The sequence below is a fragment of the Myotis davidii genome, unplaced genomic scaffold (assembly GCF_000327345.1).
Source record: "Myotis davidii unplaced genomic scaffold, ASM32734v1 scaffold653, whole genome shotgun sequence".
NCBI classification, from domain to species: domain Eukaryota; kingdom Metazoa; phylum Chordata; class Mammalia; order Chiroptera; family Vespertilionidae; genus Myotis; species Myotis davidii.
The window spans coordinates 1152328-1174746 of record NW_006285129.1 but is presented as its reverse complement, the minus strand read 5'-3'; the positions used below and the strand labels follow the sequence as shown (position 1 = coordinate 1174746).

The 22419-nt window shown below is 51.2% G+C and overlaps 1 protein-coding gene across 3 annotated transcripts; it reads right to left on the bottom strand.

The window, feature by feature from the left end:
- Window positions 1-594: 594 nt before the first annotated feature.
- CGN (cingulin) lies at window positions 595-21509 on the bottom strand. 3 transcript variants are annotated; one of them, XM_006755704.2, is made up of 22 exons: window positions 19142-19212; window positions 17025-17164; window positions 15375-16255; window positions 14583-14683; window positions 14386-14455; window positions 14199-14294; window positions 12612-12739; window positions 11556-11688; window positions 11067-11279; window positions 10305-10453; window positions 9917-10049; window positions 7360-7560; window positions 6803-7009; window positions 6149-6406; window positions 5092-5262; window positions 4443-4604; window positions 4002-4091; window positions 3760-3843; window positions 3542-3660; window positions 2877-2985; window positions 2283-2446; window positions 595-1962 (listed from the first exon to the last, which is right to left on the bottom strand). In XM_006755704.2, exons 1-22 carry the CDS (start codon window positions 19177-19179, stop codon window positions 1821-1823), a joined length of 3789 nt encoding a protein of 1262 aa, XP_006755767.1. In that variant the 5' UTR covers window positions 19180-19212; the 3' UTR covers window positions 595-1820. The 3 variants fall into 3 exon arrangements, with proteins under 3 accessions (XP_006755767.1, XP_006755769.1, XP_006755768.1); XM_006755706.2 differs by lacking the exons at window positions 17025-17164; window positions 19142-19212 and adding an exon at window positions 21489-21509; XM_006755705.1 differs by lacking the exon at window positions 17025-17164 and having other exon boundaries at window positions 19142-19219.
- Window positions 21510-22419: the final 910 nt, after the last annotated feature.

Here is a 22419-nt window from a genome sequence, read left to right as displayed (position 1 = left end):
CACTGGGCTATGGTCCACATGGAAGTAGGCAGGAGAAGGTCTGACCCACTCTTGACTGGGCAGTGCTTGGTGAACAGCTAGCCCCCTCTTCAAGGCAATACTAGGACAGGTTCCCATGCCGGGTAGGAATGGATGTCGGTCTTTGTACCTGGAAGGTGAATGCTGGGGATATCCCTATGCCCCAAGGGAATAAAACCCAGTTCTGTGTCTCCTCAAACCCTGAAAAGAAGGCATATACTGGTCTTGCTATTCCCAGGAGCTTGTTTAGGAGAAAATGGAGGTGCTATAAACACCCAGTTCCCTAGGTTCCATCTGATCTGTTGTAAAGGCCTCTAAAAACTGAGGTCAAGAAAACCCCAGCTTCAGCCTCTAAATTGTGCAGTTAAAATGGTTTCTTCATAATGTGGGGCCCTCCAAATAAGCGAGGAAAAAGAATGAGAAAACACACCACGGATTTCAGGATAGATATATAATTTTAATAGTTAATTTAAAATAAACATCAAGGCTGGATTGGTTTTGGAAAAAATATCTGATTTGCAGAACATTTTTTTTAAATCATGAAATTACAAGCCATTGGTGAGAACAGCCTTCTTCTTCCCCCAGGCTCCTCGCAGAGCCTCCTTAGGAAATGAGGTGAATCATCTCCCTTACTCCTCCCCACTAGGGCTTGGCTCTCCCCAAAACCCAAAGGAGAAATAAATCCCCCATTGCCTCTTCCCATTTCTACCAAGTCGGCCTCCAGCCCATTGGGAAGCCCTGTATCAGGTCCAAGCTCCTGAGATGAGGGCCCTTTGGTTCCCCGGTAAGAATGGGCACATCTGGTCAGAGAAGCCACAAGAAAGGCCTCATGGAAGGACTGAAACCTTTGTTTGTCAACTTGTGTAGACAGTTGTCAGTGTTCCCAGGTATGACCATCTTATAAACACGTCCATAGTCACAGAGGGAGAGGAGGAAGGATGGAAACCCTGAGCAGAACCAGGCCCCACCATCTCATCATGGCGCCACCAAAGTCCCTCTAAGAGGGGCTCATTGGCAGAGAAGCCAGTAGCTCTCTTGACCCGTTACTGGGGCCGTAGGAAAGATAAGGGCCCCAGACGGGAAAAGGCTGGTCCTTGGAGAGGTATGAATGTGCAGGTATAAAAGGCAAGAAGAGCATCCTTATCTCCTCGCCGTGGCTAAGGCACTGAGAGGAAAGAAGGAATTTAGGAATGAAGATGGAAAGGGGAAGAGAAAGGCTCTTCTGGACTCACTTGCTTAGGGAAGATAAAAAATAGGGCTGGGAGGTGGGGTTTGGACGGGGGGCGGGGGGGTCTACCACATGGGCCCCATGACTGTGCAAAGAGGAGCATCGAGGAGCAGGTAGAGCCACGCCAGCGTGTCCATTACCCATAACGTTCCCCGCACCCTGCTCCAGAGTGGGAGGAAAGCAGGTTACAGGAATCAAGGTAGCAGAATATCCTAGGGTATTTCCCTGAGCCTGAGGATTAAGGGCTAAAGTAATAAAGCTTTATATACATGGCAATTTCTCTCCCTTCCTGTCCTGCTCAATCCCCCAAACCTATTTGCTGACCATCCTGCTGCTGTAGGGGGAAGGGGGAGGGCTCGGCACTTAAGGGCTCAGGTGGCCTAAGATACCCACTCCTCTAGAGGAAAGGAAAGTCTGTCCACCACCTTAGCATGATACCCTTTTATCACCACCACTCCCTGTCTCAGGTCTGAATGACTGTGTCCCCCGAACGAATGAGGAATCTGAGGCAGGGCAAAGCAGGACTGGCCAGGATAGGCCTCGAGCGTGGCCTCTGGGCCTTGTGGGCCGCAAGCTAACAGGAGCTGGTCTGCAGGTTGCTCTCCGTAAGCAGTGATGCGATGGAGGAAGGATCGTACGCATTGTCGAATTCCTCGTCTGAGCTCAGCCCTTCGTGTTGGAGGGCTGACTCAGCAGCTGTGCGGGAAGTTTTGCGCCTGAGTCAAAGAGAGGAATACTGGTCATGGAGGGAGGTAGAAAGATTGAGACAGCCAAACTTTTCATGCTAAAGAGACTCCCAATTCTTCTAAGACCTAAAGCTACTCCCAAGATCCCCCACTAATCAGAGATTTGGGGAGATGGGGTATAGGATAGAGGCTGAGATACTAAACGGTAATCATACTGGCTTCCAGCCAGGAATAAGTGACTTCCAAGTCCCACCTGAGAGATCCTCTTCTCCCTAGAGGTCAGCCAGGAGAGCCCATCCCCCTCCTGCTCCACTATCCCGATGGGGCAGAGGCAGTAAAGCAGCCCATACCAGGAGTCCTTCTCCAGAGCTTTGATCCGGGTCTGGAGCTGTTCATTGACCTCATGCTGCTCCTCCAGCTCACGCTGGGCCTTCTTCCTCAGGCCGTCCAGGCGCTCAATTTCCTCTTCTGCTTCGTCCACCTGCCGCTTCAAAGCCTTCACCTTCAGGCTTAGCTGGGAAGGATACCAAGTCCCCACATTAGAAAAGCATCTGCTGCCACCGTGGCCTACAGGACCCTCCCCTGTAGCAATCTTGACAAGGGATCACTGCCCCTCGGAAAAATGTGGCCGTGAGCAATTCCCTAAGCTCACAGGTTTGTCTTGGGGATTAAATCAGTCCAGAGTGCTAACCATTACACCATATCTTGGGGATTAAATCAGTTAATACATGTGTAATACTTAGAAAGAGAAGCTCACACATCATAGGCACTAAACACATGTGCTTCCTATAATTCTTATAATCCAATCCTTTCCGTCAAGTCTCCATTTTGATACAAGAAAAGTTTAAGTTTGGAAGGCCCATGAGATGGGACCAACCTTGGCCTTCAGGCAAACGCAGTATGTACTGGCCGCGCAGTTGCTTGGCCCCGGCTATGGTCCTTACCTGGTCTTTCTGGTCATTGACATGCTGCCGCTCATCATCGATCTGGATGGACAGCTCTTTAACCTTCCGCTCCAGTTTTCGGTTGGTGGACTGCAGAACTGTCTTCTCCCTAAGACGGTGGGGTACAGGGGTGTCTATGACAGTCACCATTTCTTTCTTTTTTTAAAAAATATATCTTACTGATTTTTTACAGAGAGGAAGGGAGAGAGAGAGAGAGTTAGAAACATCGATGAGAGAGAAACATTGATCAGCTGCCTCCTGCACACCTCCTACTGGGGATGAGCCCGCAACCAAGGTACATGCCCTTGACCAGAATCGAACCTGGGACCTTTCAGTCCACAGGCTGATGGTCTATCCACTGAGCAAAACCGGTTAGGGCCACCATTTCTAAATTAACCCCAATTTGGCCTTCTAGTGCCTCCACAGACTCCTCTCAGTCATGAGCCCCACCATTAGACCAGGGAGGATCCAGGGCAGATCCAAAGAACTGGGAGATAGACATCATTAACATTTTAGAATTTCTGCAACTCTCTCTCTTGGTTTTCTATCAAGAAAGAAGTTCTCCCAAAAGATCAGGTCAGATTGGCCATGTCTGAGGTAGAAGATGGAGGGAGCACCAGAGGAGAAAAGTCCAGAGGGAGAGAGGAAATATGGGTCCACCTCACCTCTCTTCAGCCTGCAGCCGCTCCTGCAACTCCCGATTCTGGGATTCAAGCTGAGAGAGGCTGGTGTTGGGCTTCTGGAAGCTTTCTGAGCTGGCCAACCGGCTCTTCAAGTCCTTGTTCTGAGAGGGACAGGAAGCCTCCACAGTCAGCTCTCTTCTGATCCCTTCCGTGGCCATTCTCCCTGCCTCCTGTGATCCATCCCCAAGACTCCCCCTCACCTGTCTCTCCAGGGAGATTTTGTCACACTCCAGGTCCTGCCGAGCGGACCTCTCCTGCATGAGCTCTGTCCTTAGCTGGTCTACCTAGGGGAGGGGTGAGAGGAACCAGACTTGGGGAAAGCTGAGGATGAACCACCAAGCTGAACCAGGTGAGGCAGAGTGACCGTAGGATGCTCCCTGAACTCTGAGTCCAAAGGTTCAGCTCAGAGGTAGACACAGAAGCAGAGTAGGGAAGGGGTTACCTGGTCCCGGCCGCGATTCACCCTGTCGGTCAGCAGCTCCACAGTGTTCCTCTCCTCATCTAGCTCTGCCTCCAGCCGTGAGACTTTTTCCTGTGGCGGAGGGACAACAGGATGCCCATCAGGACCTTCTCAAAGCCCAGCCTCCAGACGTTTCTCTCTCACACATCCCCAGAACCTGTTGTCTTTGCCTCTGCCCAGAGCCACCACGGGGCTTGTGCCCTCTGCTGACCAGGTGTGGCATCAAAGTGAAAGAGTGGAGCCTGCTCTGGCCTTGGCCCCTTAGCAGAATGACAAACCTCAGAATCTACTTCTCAGTGGGGCAGCCCTATTACCCTATTGAGAAAACAGAGAAACCACAGATCTCCCACCTGTGCCAGGTCCCAGGCCCCCTTCTTTCCACCCCCCTCCCACCACCACGAGGCCGCAGCACAATGTCCCCACCTCGAGGCCCTTGAACTGCCGGGTCCTGTCATCCTGGGAGCGTTTTTTGTTCTGGGCCTCTTGCTCCAGCTCCTTCAGCCGCTGGGCCAGCAGCTCTTTGTCCAGGCGGACTGTGTCCCGATCGGCCTGGGAATCCTGCAGGGCCTGCCGCAGCCTCTGGGTCTGGGCAGAAGGGAAAATGCAACAGCTCAGAGAAGTAAGGTGGGGATTGAGGGGTGGGGGCAGTCCACAGTTTTTTAGAATTGCCAGTGTATGGTGATGATAAAAAGCAGAATGATTTTTAGTCCCTTTTGTTTCTTGTTTAAAAACTTCCTGCTCAGACTGGAATCACCTGAGGAGTTTTTAGACTACTGATCCCCAAGGATTATGATTTAAATGGTACAGGATGCAGCTTGAACATTGGAATTTTTAAAAATCTTCCCCGGTGACGCTAATGTACATCTGAGTTTGAAAACCCCTGCTCTACAGACAATGCATCCCCTATTGTCTGTACCTAGGTAGACCACTCCCTCCCCCTCCCCCACCTTGTATGTCACTCTAAATGGTTAGACACTAAACCTGGGTCTCCCACAGGTTTAGTTAAGAGGCAATGACCTTCAAACCAAGGACACAGGAAGGATTCCCACCCTCCTGCCACTTAAGCTCCTACCTCATCCTGAAGCCGGTTCAGCCCCCCGGAGGTCTTCTCCGCTTCATTGGCCCACTCCTTGGCCTGGCGCTGGGCATCTGCCACCTCCCGCCGTGCCTTGTCCTTGTAATCCTCCAGCTGGGCCTGGAGCTGCTGCAGGGCTTGCTTAGAGTCATCCCCCATCTGCTCCAGCTGGGACGCACAGAACAGAACGTTTTCAGGGCCCAATTCTTCTCTGGGTCCAAGCTCTCAAGACTCTCTTTTTGCTGAAGCAGCCCTTTGTTGCTCTGTCCTGGGTCTAGGACTCTGGTATGGCTACTAGTAATGTATAGATTGCCTGGGTTCAACTCCTGGCTCTACCACTTACTAGCTATGTGACCAGAAGTAAGTTACTTATCCTCTCTGGGTCTCAGTTCCCCATCTGTAAAATGGAACAATAATAGTACCTACATCACAAGGTTGTCGGGAGAGTTATATTAGTTAATTATGTAAAGTACATACAACAGTGCCTGATACACAATAAACTTTAAACTTTGCCTTATTTCAGCAAACCCAAAATTCCAATGGTGTATCACTAAGAAAAATTTGCCAATTGAACTACGATATACCATCAGTTATAAGCCAAAACTCACCTTCAGAGACAATAAAATGTACATTTCAGAACTGATGAACTATACTAGCTGTTTGCTCTAGTTTTATAATGTAACAGACTGGGAGGACAACCTTAGCTGAAAACAAGCAATTGATTTCTTTTTCTTGCTTCCTCCTTCTGCTACCCCAAATACAAAATTCTCCCATTGAAGATTCTTACATTTAGGTCTTACAGAGTTCCAGTGGAGAATTCCAGGAGACATTTCCAAGGATCAAGACCATAAAGGAATGGAGTGTGGGGAGAAGGGCAAAAGCACTGAGGGGAGGTGGGGAGGATGCCACTCTCTGAAGATCTGACCTTGGCCTCCCCAACCATGAACTTGAGGAAAGCAAACAGCACACATTCTGACCCACATCACCCTGTCCCCCCAGGCAAGCTTCTGAATGAGCTGGGCCTCTGCCAGAGCCCAGGCGCCCCCTGCCCCACCTCCTTGTTCAGTCGGTCCACAGTCCTGTCCAGCAAGCGCTTCTGCTCTTCCAGCTCGGCCTTGCCCCTCCGCAGCGCCTCCCGCTGCTTCGCCTCCTCCTCCAGGGCCCGGTTCAGTGCCTGCTGCTCCTGCCCCATGCGGGCCAGCCCACGCTGGGCCTCGTCCAGCCGCACTTCCAGGGCCCGCTTGGCTGCTGCCAGGCTCCCTTCCTCCTCCTGGGCTGCATTCAGGGCCTCCTCTAGCCGCTGCTTCTCTGCCTGGGGCAGGGGGAGTGGACCAAGAGAAGGCAAAGTTTGGGCTCTAGCCATTTGGAGGTGAGTAGATGGGAGAGAAGAGGAAGAAAAGGGTGAGCAACGAAAACAGGCTCAGATGGAGTAGAAAAAAAAATCAAGACATAGAACATGCAAAGGTTGGGAGATAAGAGACAAAAATGCCTCCGTCCTGGCCTCTGCTGTTCCAGTCCAGGCCTCGAGTGCAAAGACGGGGACGGTCACCCCAAAACACACTCCAGGAAACAAAGGCGAGGTGAACAGAGAGCTTGGAAGCGAACGGAAACACCCTAACGACAAAATAAAAGTGATGGCTGAGTACTCAGCAGGGACTGGAGGAGAAAGGGCCGGCAGGCAGCCAAGGCGGTCACCAGAGGCACTGACCTCTAGCCGCTGCACCTTGTCCCGAAGCCGTGCCTCCGCCACTTCCCCACCCTCCGCCAGGCCTCGCGCCTCCTTCAGCTGCTGCTCCAGACCGAGGATGCGCCTTCGGAATTCGTCGTTCTCCTCCTGGGTCTCCCGAAGCGTCGTTTCCACTGCTGCCCGACGTTGCCCCAGCACTGCTGCCTCTGCCTCCGCTGCCATCTGAGCCTGCGGCCGTGCAGAGTGGCGGCTCAGACCCCATGGCTCAAGGTTACTGTCCACGCCCAGGAAAAGCCCCCCACAAAGAGGCCACGAGAACTGGACTGCCAAGAAGGATAGTGCCTTCCGAGAAGGACAGAGGCTTCCCTGAGAAACCCACCCCTACAGGGATGCCCTGGGAGTCACCAGGGACAGCCCGGCCGCCCCCCCGGCCAAATCCTGGCGGCCGCAACCACACACTAGGACCAAGGATCTGGTCTGTACATACCCATGACAGGTAATTTTCCACGCCCTCTGGCTCCTCAGCCCTCCAGACCCCTCCGCCTCCACCTCCTAAGCCCTGTGCCCACTCCCCTTGCCTTGGAAGCCTCTTCACAGTCCTGTCTCAATTGCTGGAGGGTCTTTTGCAGCTGGACGTTCTGCTGTTCCAGCTCCCGGCCTCGATCAGCCTCGACCCTCAGCTGTTTCTCCAACTCCCGCTCCCGGTGTCGCCCGGCCACCTCCTGGCTCTGCCGCTCTGCCCGCAACTCCTTAAGTTCCTCCTGTGTCCGGCGCAGCTCCTAGGAGGGAAGGGGCATGGCAACAGGACAGAAGGCCGGCTGGACACCAGCATGCGGAGAAACTGAACCCCCGCACATGGCGGGAGGGAGTGTAAAATGGTGTGGCTACCCGGGAAAGGGGTTTGTAGTTTCTCCAAAAGTGAACCCTGGGGTGACCACAGGACCCGGCAACTGGAAACATACGCACAGGGGGTGGCAAAAGTAGGTTCACAGTTGCAGGTGCAACACAAGAGTTTATTCTTGCATTATTATTTACGAATCATTGTGTTGTTTTCCGTACGAACAACTGTAAACCTACTTTTGCCACACCCTGTGTATGCCCGAGAGCATCAAAAACATGTTCATTTTAAATGTGTACATGAGTGTTCGTAGCAGCACTAGTCCTTATAGCTAACATGGAGGGATGACCCAAATGTCCACCAGCGGGTGAACAGATAAACAAATGTGGTATATCCACGCAGCAGAATTATTATTCAGCCATAAAAAGTAAAGTACTGGTCATTGCTACAACATGAGTCAACCGTGAAAAACATTACACTGGGTGAAAGAAACCAGACATAAAAAAAAAAAAATCCACATGTTCTAGGAATCCATTTAAATGTAGAGTCTGGATAGGCAAATCCACAGATCGAAAGTAGATTAGTGGTTGCCAGGGTGGGAAGAATGACTGCTCATGGATATAGGGGTCTTTTTTGAGATGATGAAAATGTTCTGTAATTCAATAGTGGTGATAGTTATACAACTTTGTGAATATACTTAAAACCACTAAATTATACACTTTATAAGGGTGAATTTTATGACATACAGAATAAATCTCCATTTAAAAAATTATGTGGAATGAGAATAGATGAGGGTATAGATACAAAAGGATTAGCTGTTAAAAAATATTTTGAAAACCAAAATATGTGGCACAATACATAGTGGTGCTGCCCTGATTTCTTTTTTAAAAAGTTAAAACATGAGCTCTGGTTCTAATTCTTTAGCTATTAGCTACTTCTGAAATTCAGACAGTATCGTAATTAGGCTGAAAGGTTATATAACAGGGTAAGTCTTCAATGTGAGAAACTAACAAAACTAATTACAAAGAAAACGAACTGGGTCAGTCTGTTTTCCTAATGTATAGTTTGTTTATTGGCTAAATACTTGATAAAATATACTTAATATGTGAAATAAATTAAATACTAGTTATTACTTTTTCGCTTTATCCAGCATAATATATCAACTGAGATTGTCCAGAGGAATGCCTAGGTTCACTATGTCAACTAATATAGTGAACAGACTTCAGACTATCCTTGATACTTGTTCACCTCATAACAATATTTTAAATTAAATATCTTAAAAATTTAAGAGTACTTTTGATTTCATAACCACCAAATATATTTGGTTAATATTTATTATGTTTTTCTCCACCAAATACTTTGTGGTAAGCTCAGGCATTTATGTATCTGGGAAATCATCATTTAAAAATATGATTACCTTGATTATAATTAGGCAGTCTTATAGTAAAGGCATGATAAATAAGCATTGATTAATTAATACTTATTAACTGAGCACCTGCTATGTATAGCATTTGAAACCAGCAGAGTGAATCAAAGGAATGTAGACCTACAAGGAAACGCAGGCGGCCATAAATGTCAGTTCTCTAAAATTAATGAAAATATTTTCTAAGTTTCTAAATCACCCAAAACAATTAGTTGCTTTTTTGTCCTTGATAAACTAGTTCTAGGAATATGAAAAAAGTATTTGTGTGTTCACTTCAATTTTATGCCCTTAACATTTATAAAATATCCATGTATGATAAAACATTTAATTCTACACCTGGATTCTATACTCTCTACGCAGCTTTCACGTGGCTTCCCATTCAGGTCAGCTGGCTGTGCCAATGCACGTATTCCAGTCCATGTGGCGACAACTCTCATTGTAAGTGAATAAACAGATGCTCTAATGTTTGTTTTAAAATTTAGTTAATGAGTACCCTCTGAGAGACAGTGCAGCTCTTGCTATGTGACCAGGTTAGGTTTCCAAACTTGCAAAAGAAATGACCCTGAAGTTTCACAAATCCACCTAAATGCCGTTACGCATGAGGTCTCTTGGGAAGCAGCCAGCAGCCTCTTGATACACTATTCAACCTGGCCACTGAGAGCCGTTTCCCCTAGAAACTTCTATTCTCGGTGAGACCAGCCAGCCCTGCCGGGTCAAAGACTGTGTGCTGGGACGAAATACGGCCGGGCAGGCAGGATGGGGCCTGCAAACCAAGCCCGCAGGAGATAGCCACATTCATGTGGGGACCCTCATGAAAAGGCGAGGCAGGCTCCTAACACCCCAACCTTCCCTTCTGCCCCCAGCTCCCAAATACCTTCTTGAGCTCCTCCGCCTGGCGAGACTCTCCAGCACTGGCTCGGGCCTGCCCTAACTCCCTTTGCAAGGCATCTATCTTCTCCCCGAGCTCCTCTTCCATCTCCTCCTTCTCCATCCGCAGCTGCATGAGTCTGAGCCCAGACAGGTGAATTAAAAGGGGAAAGGGACAGGGTCAGGCCACCTGCTGGGGGAGGTTAGCAGGACAGGGAAAACCACCTCCCTGGAGGCTAATACACTGGGTACCCAGTCTCAGGAGGGAGGAAGCTGGATATAAAAAATAGCAGTTTGAGAAGCAGAGAGGAGAGAGCGCAGCAGGAGTGGAAAGGAAGTGGGAGATGGATAAGAATCATGGATATGTATTCCTGGGAGAGGGGCAAGGTCCTTACTCTTGCTTGGTGGCTCTGAGCTCCTCTTTGTTCTTCTGAAACATGTTCTGCCAATGCCCTGTCTCCTCTGAGGTCTCCTCCAGCTCCCTCTGCAGCCCCCGCACCAGGGCCGACATCCTCTGCTTCTCGGCCTCTAATGCTGCATGGTCCTAAGGAAGGGGAGAGTCAGAGGACCAGAACGCTTAGACGGGAGAGCTCACCTCACACCAGTGAGAATGTAGAAGGGCAGGCCCAGGCCGAGGGCATCCGGCGACACCCGGTGAAACCTGGTGCAATGCTAAGGGAAGGGTCTCTCTCCAGGTCATTATCTACACCCCTCCACTATCTATAGCAGGGGTGGGGAATCTTTTTTCTGACAATAACCATTTGGATATTTATAACATCATTCACGGGCCATACAAAATTATCAACTTAAAAATTAGCCTACTATGTTTGATCAAACATTTCATTAACTCACCCCTAATGCCTTGGCAGGGCCAGAACAAATGATTTTGCGGGCCTTACATGGCCCACAGGCCGGACGTTTCCCACCCCTGATCTACAGGAAGCCGCCTCCCATTATTTCCCCATGGGGTTTTGACTACACACCCTCTGGTACTTCCGACCTGCACGCCCTCCTCTGCCACTACAGGTTTCCTGACCAAGGTTTTCATTACATCTCACAGGTGTCTTTTCGGGGGAGTCCCATGACAGCCATGAAAAGTCCAAAAATACCAAGACCTCAGGGTAGCCCCCTTCCCAGGCCCTGCTCTTGTCACATGCCTGGGTTGCGTCCTGCATGCTCCGGCGAAGCTGCTCCGCATCTCTCTGGTACTGCTGCCGGACATTCTCCACCTCCTGGTCACGGGAGGCCACCTCCTCCTTCAGGGCCCCCTTCAGGGCTGTCAATTCCCGCTCCCTCAGCCTCAGCTGCTCCTCTACCCGCTGTTTCCCCTCCAAGACCTCTTCAAGAAGTTCCCGGGTCTCTAACAAGTCCTGGGGAAAGTGAAAGTGCAGGTACAGAGGTGACCACCGGGTAGGATCCACCTGTCTAGACATTCATTCAGTCAATCAAAACATTGTTACCGAGCGACCTTGTAATCTGTTAGGCCTGGTACCAGGTGCTCTGTGACCTCCAAGAGGCCTAGGGGAAACCCACCATTCTGGGCTCTATTAGGTCTGTCTGAAAGCATACTTAGGGGTACTCCCATACTCTGAGGGTGCTCTAGCTGAAAGGAAGCAGGGGCTGGGGTCCCCAACCCACCTTCCTACCTTCATTAGCACTTGCTTAGCAGGCTCAGGACCTTGGACCTGTTTCAGCTTGTCCTGCAACTCCATCACCTGGGTCTCCAGCCCATGTCGCATCCTCTCGCCCTGGTCCAGGAGGAGCTTCATGTTCTGGAGCCTAATTAACCACAGACCACATTATTGAGCACTACATGTCAGAGAGTTTTCTAAACACTTTACATATATTATTTCATTTAAACCTCCTTCAAGTCTTTGTTTAAATCTTAATAAGAACTCTCCTAGCCCTGGCCGGTGGTGTACAATGGTTAGTGTCGGCCTGCGGACTGAAGGGTTCCATTCCCAGTCAAGGGCATATACCTGGGTTATGGGTTCAATTCCTGGCCCTGTTGGGGCACGTGTGGGAGGCCATTAATCAATGTGTCTCTCTCACATTGATGTTTCTCTCTCTCCCTCTCTCCCTCCCTCAATCCACTCTCTCTAAAAAAAATCAATGGAAAAAATATCCTCAGGTGAGGATTAACAACAAAAAATAACCTCCCCTAACTACTTTATTTAATACTGTAACCTGCTCCCCCATAATCTGGCCCTTCTGATCTGCTATAACTTATTCTACTTCTCACATATGAAAAATTTATTTAAGAATATATTTATTGTTTACAGTGTGTTACCTCTCACTAGAAACTGTGCTTCTGAAGAGCAGGGCTCTACCTCTGTACGGTTCACTGATGTACCTCAGGACTCTGGATCAGTGCATCACACAGCATTCATTGCAAAAACATCTGCTGAATGAATGACTGGATCCTCACAACAATCCTAAGAGGTACTATCATTAACCCCATTTTACAGAGGAAAAACCTGAGGCCAAGAGGCAAACCAGGTAACCTAACTCATGCACCGTCACCATTGCTGATAGAGAAGGTAAAGAAAGAGGTCATACCTATCTTTACACCATCTCTGCCAGCCCCTTTCAGCTTCTGGAGAATTCCCTGTCTCCCTTTGCCCATAGGCGACCTCTAAATCCAACCTCAGCCCCATGCAGCCTCCCCAACGCCACTCCCATGCACCATCAGCTGTACTCACTCCTTTGTGCTCTGCTGGGCCTCCCCAGTCCTCCTCTCCAGGAGCTCCTGCAGTCGGCTGCACTCTTCCGCCTTCTCCTCCAGCTGCCGCTCCAGCCCAACCCGGGATGGCTCCAGTTTCTGCCGTTTCTGAAAAGGAAAGGAAAGCATGTGGAGAGCAAGGAAAGCCTCTGAGAAGGACCAGGAATCATGGGAATTCTAATATTTACTGACACTCACTATACAGCAAGCTCTGTACTAGGGAACTTATGCAGGTTATCTGCACTTAATCCTCATAAGAAGCCTTGGTATTTGTGATGGCTTAACATACATCCACAAATTTTTTAAATTCCTTTCAAAAAGGGAAGACTCTGCCCTTGAGTATGGGCTGGGCTTAGTGACTCTCTTCTAACAAATAGAAAAAGGGGGGAATGACATGTAGTTTCTGAGACGAGATCATAAAAAAAGGTCATAAAAAAGGCATCGCAGCTTCCTTCTCTCTCATTTCACTCACTCTGGGGGAAGGTAGTTGCCATATTGTAGGGACATATTGCAAGCTACCCTATGAAAAGATCCACTCAGCAAGGAACGGAGGCTTCCAACCAACAGCCATAGAATAAGCCATTTTAGAAGCAGATCCGCCAGTTCCAGTCAACTCTTCCAATAACTGTAGCTCCAGTCAGTACCTTGAATGGAACCTCATAAAAGACTCTGAGCCAGAACTGCCCAGCTACGCTGCTCCTCAGACACTGGGAGATGTTTGCATGTTCAGCTTTGAGGTCATTTGTTACACAGCAGTAGCTAACTAATACAGTTCAATTATTATCCCCACTTTACAGTCAAGGCAATGGAGGCTTAGAACAGTTAAAGAACTTGCCCAAGGTGCTACAAAGCCAACAACTAAGGGTGCCGGGATTTGAACTGTTAGTTTGACTCACAGCTCACCATTTAATGACAACACTAAACATAAAACAAAGGCAGTTACAACCCACCACTTACGGAGCACCAACAACATACAGGCAATACTGAAAACATTGGAAGCAGTATTTTTTTTTTGCGGGGGCGGAGGGGCGGGAAGGGAAGTACATAGATGTTAGAATAAATTAACTTGTGATTTCAAATGTCTTCTCTGCAACTTACTACCTTGAGCAATTCACTTAACCTCTTTGACCTTCAATTTTCTCATAAAAAAAAAAAGTCCAGGATGCCTACTTTACAGGGTCACTATAATTATTACATAGTATCCAGAAGAGCACCTACTACAAAAATTATACTTAATAAAGGACAGCTACTATTATCACCATCATTATGATGATGATGAAAAAAGAACTGAGGTAAGTAATTTGCTCCAGATTTATACAGCCAGTAAGTGGCAGCGCCAGGATGGGAACTGCCGAAGGAAATGGAATGAAAAGTAGCTGGACTCCTGATGAATGTGCTCTTCCCGTCTAAGCTCCAGGGAAGCCCAGAAGTCCTTGCTGGGACTGGCACACACCCTTGTCTCACAGGACACAGGCGTGCTTATCCCATTACTTGGAGGAGCCAGCCCAGGTTAAGGTTCTCCCCACAGTGGTTCTTCCTCCCTCCTGTGCCCCTAGCCTCCCCTCACCTTCACCTCTTCATCCAGCTTTTGCTGTAGCTCCTCCACTTTTCGGCTGAGTTCACCCTGCCCTGCCGGGGACTTAGCAGAACCAGGAGCAGCCATCTGCCGGAGACAATGGTGGGGAAGGACGTGAGTCCACGCTGACCCTGACCCTGACCCTGACCCTTGCTCCCACCTTGAGAAAGCCACTCACCACCAGAGGCTGCATCTGCTCCAGCACCAAACTGACCTTCCTCCTCACAGATGTTTCACTTTCTGAGCTCCTGGGGGATAAAAGGACAGAAGCAAAGGTTAGGGGAGGGAAGAGGTCGCGGAGATGAGGGGAGTTAGGGTGAAGAGCCTGGGGGATGGGAAAGGAAGCTGGAAGGAAAGAAGGGGGGTCCCACTCACCCCTCCCTCAGGATGCCATAGATGGTGGCCTTCACATGGTCCACACCGCCTGGTGGGGTTGCCTCCTGCTGGTCTCGAAGAAGGTCTGGAGTTGATTTGAACTGCAAAATAGTAAACCCAAAGAACCAGGAATATTAAGCCAGAAGCCTGTGCGAGGTTCAGATGGGCTAGAAGTGGCAATTAGGAGACCAGGCCCTTCAAGCATGAGCCAGCCTGAAGCCAGGTAAAGAGGCAGCAGGACCACTGAGGCCTGAGCCACAGGCCAGGGAGGACACACCTCTCGCTACTGTTGCAAACCAGCTTTTCCTCAACAAGCAGATCTCAGCCAGCGGTGAGCTGTATCACAAGTAATTCTGCACTAACGACAGTTCATGTATTCGCGTTTGTAAATTATTTACTATTAGAATGGGCTTCACTTTGTCTCGGGGTAAAATCACTCCCCCACTTATTCGCATTCCTGAGTGGGAGACAAAGATGGGAGTTTTGGCAAAAGCACCAGGGAGCTGCTCCTATCCTCCGAGCCTGCCTTACGCACATGACAGTCCTAGCAAACGCTAGTGACTAAGGCACAGAAAAGTCACTATCCATGCTTGTGAACGGTGATTTTACAGTTAGTTCTGTTTCCTTTCTAATTTTGCCCATGGAAATCTGTCCACATGGATGGAAAAAAGTGAAAGACAAAAGGTGGAAACTTTCTGCCCTCGGTTATTTGAACCAGCAAGGGGTCCCAGGACATGGGTCAGGGCTGACGAGAAGGGGCCAGGGTTTGGGAGCAAAGAGGTGGGGTCTGACCTGCAGCATGGCAGGGTCCTGTGTTCTCCCTCGAGGCTCCTCAAAACTCTGAAGGACCCAGTCCTGGGTCTGACGGGAACGGCTGAACCCACTGGGAGAGTTCTGGGTCTGTATCGGCTGTTTCAAGCTGCCCACGTGGTTGTCATGCTTTCTGCTAGGGCTCCAGTGGGTGGGGGACCTGCGCTCCCGTTCCTCGAGGGTGTCCCGTGGGAGCCGGTTGTCCAGGCTCTGGCTCCGCTTGCGCTGTTCAGGGGGCACCGAACGCATGCGGCGGCCAGTCCGCCCCCGGGCCTGGCCCCCATGGCGACTGTCAAACTTGTTGATGAGTGAGTCCACTGAAGACAGAGGAGCAGTGTCAATGGTGCTCCCTGGGGGAGCTCCATGGGGGGCCAGCTCCAGCAGGCTGGTGCTCCTGTTGCCAGGACCCATAGGGGCAGGGCCTGTCAGCGAGGCCTGGGACTGGGAGCGCAGGAGCCGTCCATTCCAGTGGGCCCCAGGCTCCTCATCAGACATGCTGTCCTGCAAGCGGCCAGACAACTCCTTGGCCCGAGAGTAGGAGCTCTCGGGGAATTCTGAGTCGGAGCTGAGAGCTCCCGGGGCCCCTCGGCTGTTGGCTCCCTTGATTTGGACCCCAAAAGAGTCGCTCCCTTTGTCCCCGCTGTTGAGCACCACGAAGGGCTGTCCGGCGATGCCCTGCACACGCACGGCGACCCCATAGCTGCTGGCTCTTGCATCCTTCGCTGGGCGTCGCCCCCCATGACGCAGGGTGCCCATCTCTGTGGTGCCCACTGGATCTGTGATGAAGCGAATCTGGACTCCATGGTCTACAGGGCTCCGGGGCTCGGCCATGGTGAATGCCTGCTCCATGGGCCGGAAGGGTCCTAGAAGATGAAGAAAAGCAGGTAAGCAGAAACTCAGGAACCTCCTCTCCCCAGTTGTGTGAAGGCGATTGTCCTGTCAGTTCCTTCCGTGGAAAACTGGTTTTCATACTTGATCTGAGCAGCAGAAGCATCCCCACGGCCTATGAAAACACACACTGCTGGACCCACTCCCAGAGTTTCTGACTCAGTAGGTCTGGAGCGAGGCCTGACGATTTCCATTTCTAACAAGCCCTGCCTAACAGACACCTCCACCCAATGGAACAATGGGGCCTCCAGTCCTACAGCTCATTTCAAATACAGAAGAACCCCAAGGTATTCTAGGGGTTCTGGGATGCGGAAGCTGACAGCAGTGATGTATCTGGATTGGGGGTACTGAGAGCGAGGGACAGGGATGGGTAAGTGACTGACTTTCTATGGAGTATCTCTCTTTGTCCCTTTTGAATTTTGGAACCATGCAGATGTGCTGCCTAGTCAAGAAAAAAATACGTAAATAACATGTTAGAGTGCCAGTCCAAGGGGCCCCAGGACAGGCAGACTTGTGCCACCTGAGGCCAGAGCCAAGCCCACCCACAGGCCAGCTCCCCCGTCCACATTGCCCAATTGCCCAAGCTCAGCATCAGCGGATGGAATGTCCTGCAGGTGTGCTCTGGTGCCCGGAACTTGGGGAGGAGCCGTGAATAAGAATTCCAGCTTCTGCTAATCTCCACCAGAGCCTGGCACCAAACCGGAGGAGGGGCCTCTAACGTGCCAGACAAAGACACAAACATACCCAGCTCCACCTCCCAGGGGAGCGCTGGGCCAAGGAAACTTGGCAAGGGCTTGTAGAATGCTGGGAAGCCCAGGAAACTGGTGAGAGGAGAAGGTAGGACCAAACTCCAGGTGAGGAAGGGCTCGATGGCAGGGAGTCTCCTGCAAAAGAGCATTCCTAGCATTCCAGCCCCTTACCCTCCAGAGAAAGGAACAGGGAGGAGAAGGAGTCCCTTATTGGGGGGAAAAAAATACCTCAACACCTTTTTCAGTGTTGAGACTTCATTAGAGAACATAATGAAAGCAATACCCCCTCCCCCGCAGAAGACCGCCCACCCAATCTTTACCACAGAATCTCAAGAAGGTCACATGAACACCTTAAGGTCCGCCAATGAGTCCAAGGACCCCTGTCTTCCACTCTTCAAGCATCAGGGAAGACCTTAACCAAGGCCTTCTCTGACTCAGATACCCTACACCAGTGAGGGCGAACCTATGACACATGTGTCAGAGGTGACACGTGAACTCATTTTTTTGGTTGATTTTTCTTTGTTAACTGGCATTTAAACATATAAAATAAATATCAAAAATATAAGTCTTTTGTTTGACTATGGTTGCAAATTTCAAAAAATTTCTATATGTGACACGGCACCAGAGTTAAGTTAGGGTTTTTCAAAAGGCTGACACGCCGAGCTCAAAAGGGTCGCCATCGCTGCCCTACATAGCAGGCTATTTCGTTGTCAGGGCCCTGTGTTGGAATTCAAGTAAGAAATGGAATCAGAAAAGAAGCCACAAGGCAAAGGGATATGTTTTCCAAACCACTCATCCAGTAGAAAAGGCTCTGGACTAGAATCAGGATCTGGCCTGGAATCCTAGCTCTGCTCTTCACCTGATGTACATAACCTTGGGCCAATCACAATGTTTCTGAGTCTCAGTTTCCTCATCTTTCAAATGGGTATAGCGATCATACCTCCTGAGGTAATTACCTGTGAGAATTAGACAATAATTCCATGGGTGTATACAACTGTAAAAAAATGTATCGTTATACACTCAATATTTTTGCACTTTATTTACTGGGGTTCTACTTGAGTAAAAACATCAAGATATTAAACATAAGTTCCCCTGCAGCATATGCCTGTCGCAAAACTGACAACACAGTAAGTACCCTGCACACCTGCTGCTCCTTCCAACAGGACTTCCTGGCGTCACCTGGCTCATAGATGGATGACACTTCCTCAGAGAAGCCTTCCCTCACCACTCCTCACCAACTAGGTCAGAACCATGCTACATGCTCCACCATTGTCCTTCAGTGAGTCTGCCTCAGCTTACTTTTATATACTTATCACAGCGATTCACTGCTTCCTGTCTGTCCCCCCACTAGACTGTAAGCTCCTCGAAGGCAGAAGAACATGGCTCTTCGCTGACTCCTGTGTCCCCAGGATCTGGCACATTGCAGATGTGGGTAAATACTCGTTCAAGGTTGTATCTTGAACCAGGGCAGCCTCACACAGCAGTGGGGTTTGCCCCAAGATTCCTCATGGCCATTTCTCGTCTGCCCTAGTAACAAGACCTCTTCCTGGCCCGGACTCCTTGCCCTCCTCAGTCATAATTTTGGAACCAGATGTGCCTAGATTGCAAGCTCTCAGAAGTCACATTATTTATTCATCATACAGCTCTACCCGGCCGGCACATCTCCTGATCTTCAAGATCCAGGTCAAGAAGCTCCCAGGCTTGGGTCGGCAGCGTGCACAGCCCCTTGCTCACCCAAGAGCAGCAAGTGGTTGGGAGGCACCCTCGACCGCACCCTCCGGTCCCAGTGACTCCCTAACCTCACACACCTTCAGTCCCAGGACGTGTGGGTCAGAGGCCAGGAGTGCTGAAGGAATCTTTGGGGCGGGTCAGAAAGCAGGGCTCTAAATGATTCAACACGGAAAACCCGAACGAAACCTATCCGCCTTCAGTTACAGAGGACAGCGGGGCGGGGCCAGGGAGCAGGGCAGCTCCCAAGCCTTGCGTAAGACTCAGAGGCAGGTAAACAGGGATCTAGCGCCAGGCAACATGGATGGAGGGCCGAGCCTTCACTCTCACCAGATGCCTGACCGCGCTTTTCCCTCCCCTGGCTGTGCCCAAGGCGTTCCTCACCAACTGTACCCTGGGCAGAGACCAGGCCTCAAGGCCATTCAGCTTCATCCAGTCTGCCTCTGTCCTTCCGGTCTGCACCGAGGGGAAGGACACTGCACGGGTACCAAACAGCCACTTCCCCCTGAGTTACACATTAGCCTGCCCTGCCCCAATTCCATCACCTCTGGCCCAGCCATAGTCTGGCTCCCAACTAGGAGTGACAGGGTCTCTGCACTACGGGCAGGAAGTGGGGGTGGGGTGGTTTGGGCTGTGCGGAAGAACCGATAGACCAGGGCTGGGGAATAAGCTAGACCCTACTTACTTGGCAGATTTAGAAAACGGGAGAACTGGAATAGAGATTAGACTCCCCTCAGAAGTAACCAGGAAAGCAAATGGTCAAAATAGAAAAGGGCAGCTCAGTGACCTTGATCATTCAGCTCCTCTGTTCTCCTCGTTGCAGAGATAAGAAGGTTCCCTGTGAATCCAAAAAGAATCCCGCAAGTGGACTCCTGGCTCGGTCCACTAAAAAAGCCGAAACCTGAGAGCCAGGCTAGAGCTGCTTGGCCAGTGAGGGGGGGGAAAAAAAACACAATGAGGAACTGGGCCCCTGCAAACTGGCTGGACTGGTTTGAGAGGCAAGGGGAAAGGGAGGGCCAGGGAGACTCCAGGGCAGCTGGTAAGGCCTGAGTTACTCCACACCACAGAGGAGGCCGAGGGGCAAAACCATGGGCAGGGACTCTCTCTCGCAGAGATGCCAGAGCCCAGGCTCTGAAGGAGGAGGCAGAAGGTAGAGGGGGAACGGGCGGGAGGAGCAGATGCACAAAGAACCTGGTGAAGGACAGGAAGACTTGGCCTCTCTCTCCTCCTCCCTCTCAAGTCCCCGAAGATGCATTCCTGATCCCACCTTTACCTTGGCCACCTCTCTGGACCTTAGTCCTCCCCTCCCCCACACGAGGAAAAGCAGCCCTCTCTGTCCCCTTCTGACCTCCCATGGAGGTGAAGGCATGCAGGTCAGACCTAGGAAGCCAGATCCTCTTAGGGTCAGGCAAATCTCGGGATTATCAGTCCCCTGGCGCCAGCCCCCTACTCCCAAATATCCAGGATGAAAGAAGAGATGCTGAGGCACGTGTAGGCAACATAGCGGTTGCTAATTATTTTCCAATTACAACAACTTTCCTCAGGCAGGGCATCAAAGGGGCCAAGCTAAGGCTGGCTCTGGCTCCCTTTCCTGCCTAAGGCAAGGGAATCTGCCTCACAAGTCTTGCAGGGGCCCCAGTGTGCACCTCGCATCCAGCTGGAGGCTTGGAGGTGCTAACTCCCCTCCAGTCTTGTGGTCTCCTGAAGAGTCCCTGTCTGTTTCCTGCATCACTCCTGCCTACTGCCAGTCTGAGAGCCATCATGGTCTGGGAGTCAGGGGTGTCAGGGGTGGTCTCAGGGAGTAATGGGACTCTTCCAAGAGGCACCCTGGAGACTGGTTAGGCTCCCAAACCTCATCCAATGGCCCCTCTAAAAGCGCAGGAGAAGGTACCTGTGGTTTGGGGGGAGGGCTGGATTCTTCCCAGAAAGAGGCCTCATGAGAAATAAATAGTTCTAGGTATTCTGTAGGCCTGAGGATCTTGCTTCCTCCTATCCCTTTCTAGGGAGGCACTCTCATAAGAGGAAGAAGGAAAAATTATCCCTGCCATGAAAGCAAAGAGGACAGAAACCGAAGCCTTAGTTTCGCACCAGCACGGAGATGGTAGCCCCCTTGGTCCGCCCCTCGATGTCGCTTATTTGCGACTGTCTTCACCTGCAGGTGACTGGCGAGAGCAGGTGCCACACCGCAGAGCCATCTCAAAGCCAGAGGGGTGTTAGCACCAGCTACCCCGGCCGTCCCGTCGGGGGAACAGCCTCGGGGAAGCGGCACCTTCCCATGCCCTCCCCCTTCCGTCTCCGAGCCCTTTGCCCAGCGAAAACGAACTCCTTCCCCTCCAGCACCCCAAGTATCCCCCAGAAAGTCTGCCGCTGGGACCGGGCGCCTGACCTCCAGAGAGATCCGGGCTCTGAAACGCTCTTCTGTCCTGGGAATAACCTTCGCCTCGGGCGCCCCTCCCTCACCTGGCACCCTCCCAGGCACCTGGCACCCTCCCAGGCACCTGCCTCTTGCACCCCAGAGTGGGAACCAGCTCTTAATCAAAACTCCCACTGTACCTTGACCTCCCCTCCCGCTCCCAACTCAGCACCTGTGCCCCGGAGGGAGGCAGCCCTGATCGCCACGACCCCCACCCCTCGGGAATACACCTGAGGCCCGCCGCCCTCTCAGGTGCCCTTCGCCCCCCCCGCCCCTCCGTCGCTGGACGCTCCCTCCACCTCCCCCCTTCCCACCAACCTGTTACTCCCCTCCGAGCTCCACCCCCATTGGCCGTCATCACACGCCCCGCCCTCCCCTTCCTCCGGTTGGTCCGTTTCCCGAGAGGGCGGGGCCTCCCCCAGCACCCGACCGGGGTCGCCAGCCTGGGTGGGCGGGAGGTGCGGGCTGGGTCACGTGGGCCGGCAGGAGGGGCGGCGAGGGGCCGCAGGAGGCCATTTTTTTGGGGGGGACCCTCCCCCAAGAGCGCCCCGCCTGGGTTCCATCCCGGGAGCCTCAGGCCAGAGCATCTTCTGGGCTCAGCTGGAAAATAGCTCGCGGCCTCCGATGTTCTCAACCGCCACCGCTGTCCAACCCGCTTTCTGCCCTGCACCCACCTTCGCATAGACCGGGCTACTCTCCCGTCGCTTCTGCAGAAAATATGCCCGGCCCCCCAGCGTCGGAGCCTCCTTCACTCCGCTCGCCTCCCTTTCCCCCAACCTGCGCCAGAACCCAATCTCGAACTTCCTTCCCCATCCCCTGGCCTCCACACATCTTTTTCACCGTAGTATTTATTAATCACCTTCCAAATTATGTCACTCAGTCTTAGAAATCATAGTCATCGTTTGCCTTTTGTCCTACGGTAAGTTCCCCCAGAGCAGGGATCTCTTGTTTGGGTGCATATTAGAGCTTAATACATATCTATGGAATGAATGGGAACGGGGGATGGAGTTTACATTGAATAGGAATGATCCTCATTCTAAATGGAAGGGGACTCAACCCCAGATTGTAAATCCACTATTTAAAAAGTGGGGGAGTTGACCCCAGCCCCCAGGAGAGTAAAGTTGGGGGAGAGGGGTGCTCAGCAAACTCGAGGCACTGCTAATCCACCAGCTGTGGTTAGGCAGCACGGCTGTGAAGGTTGGCTTCCTACCTAGATGGTAGCCACAGAGATACGTAGCAAAGAATGTGA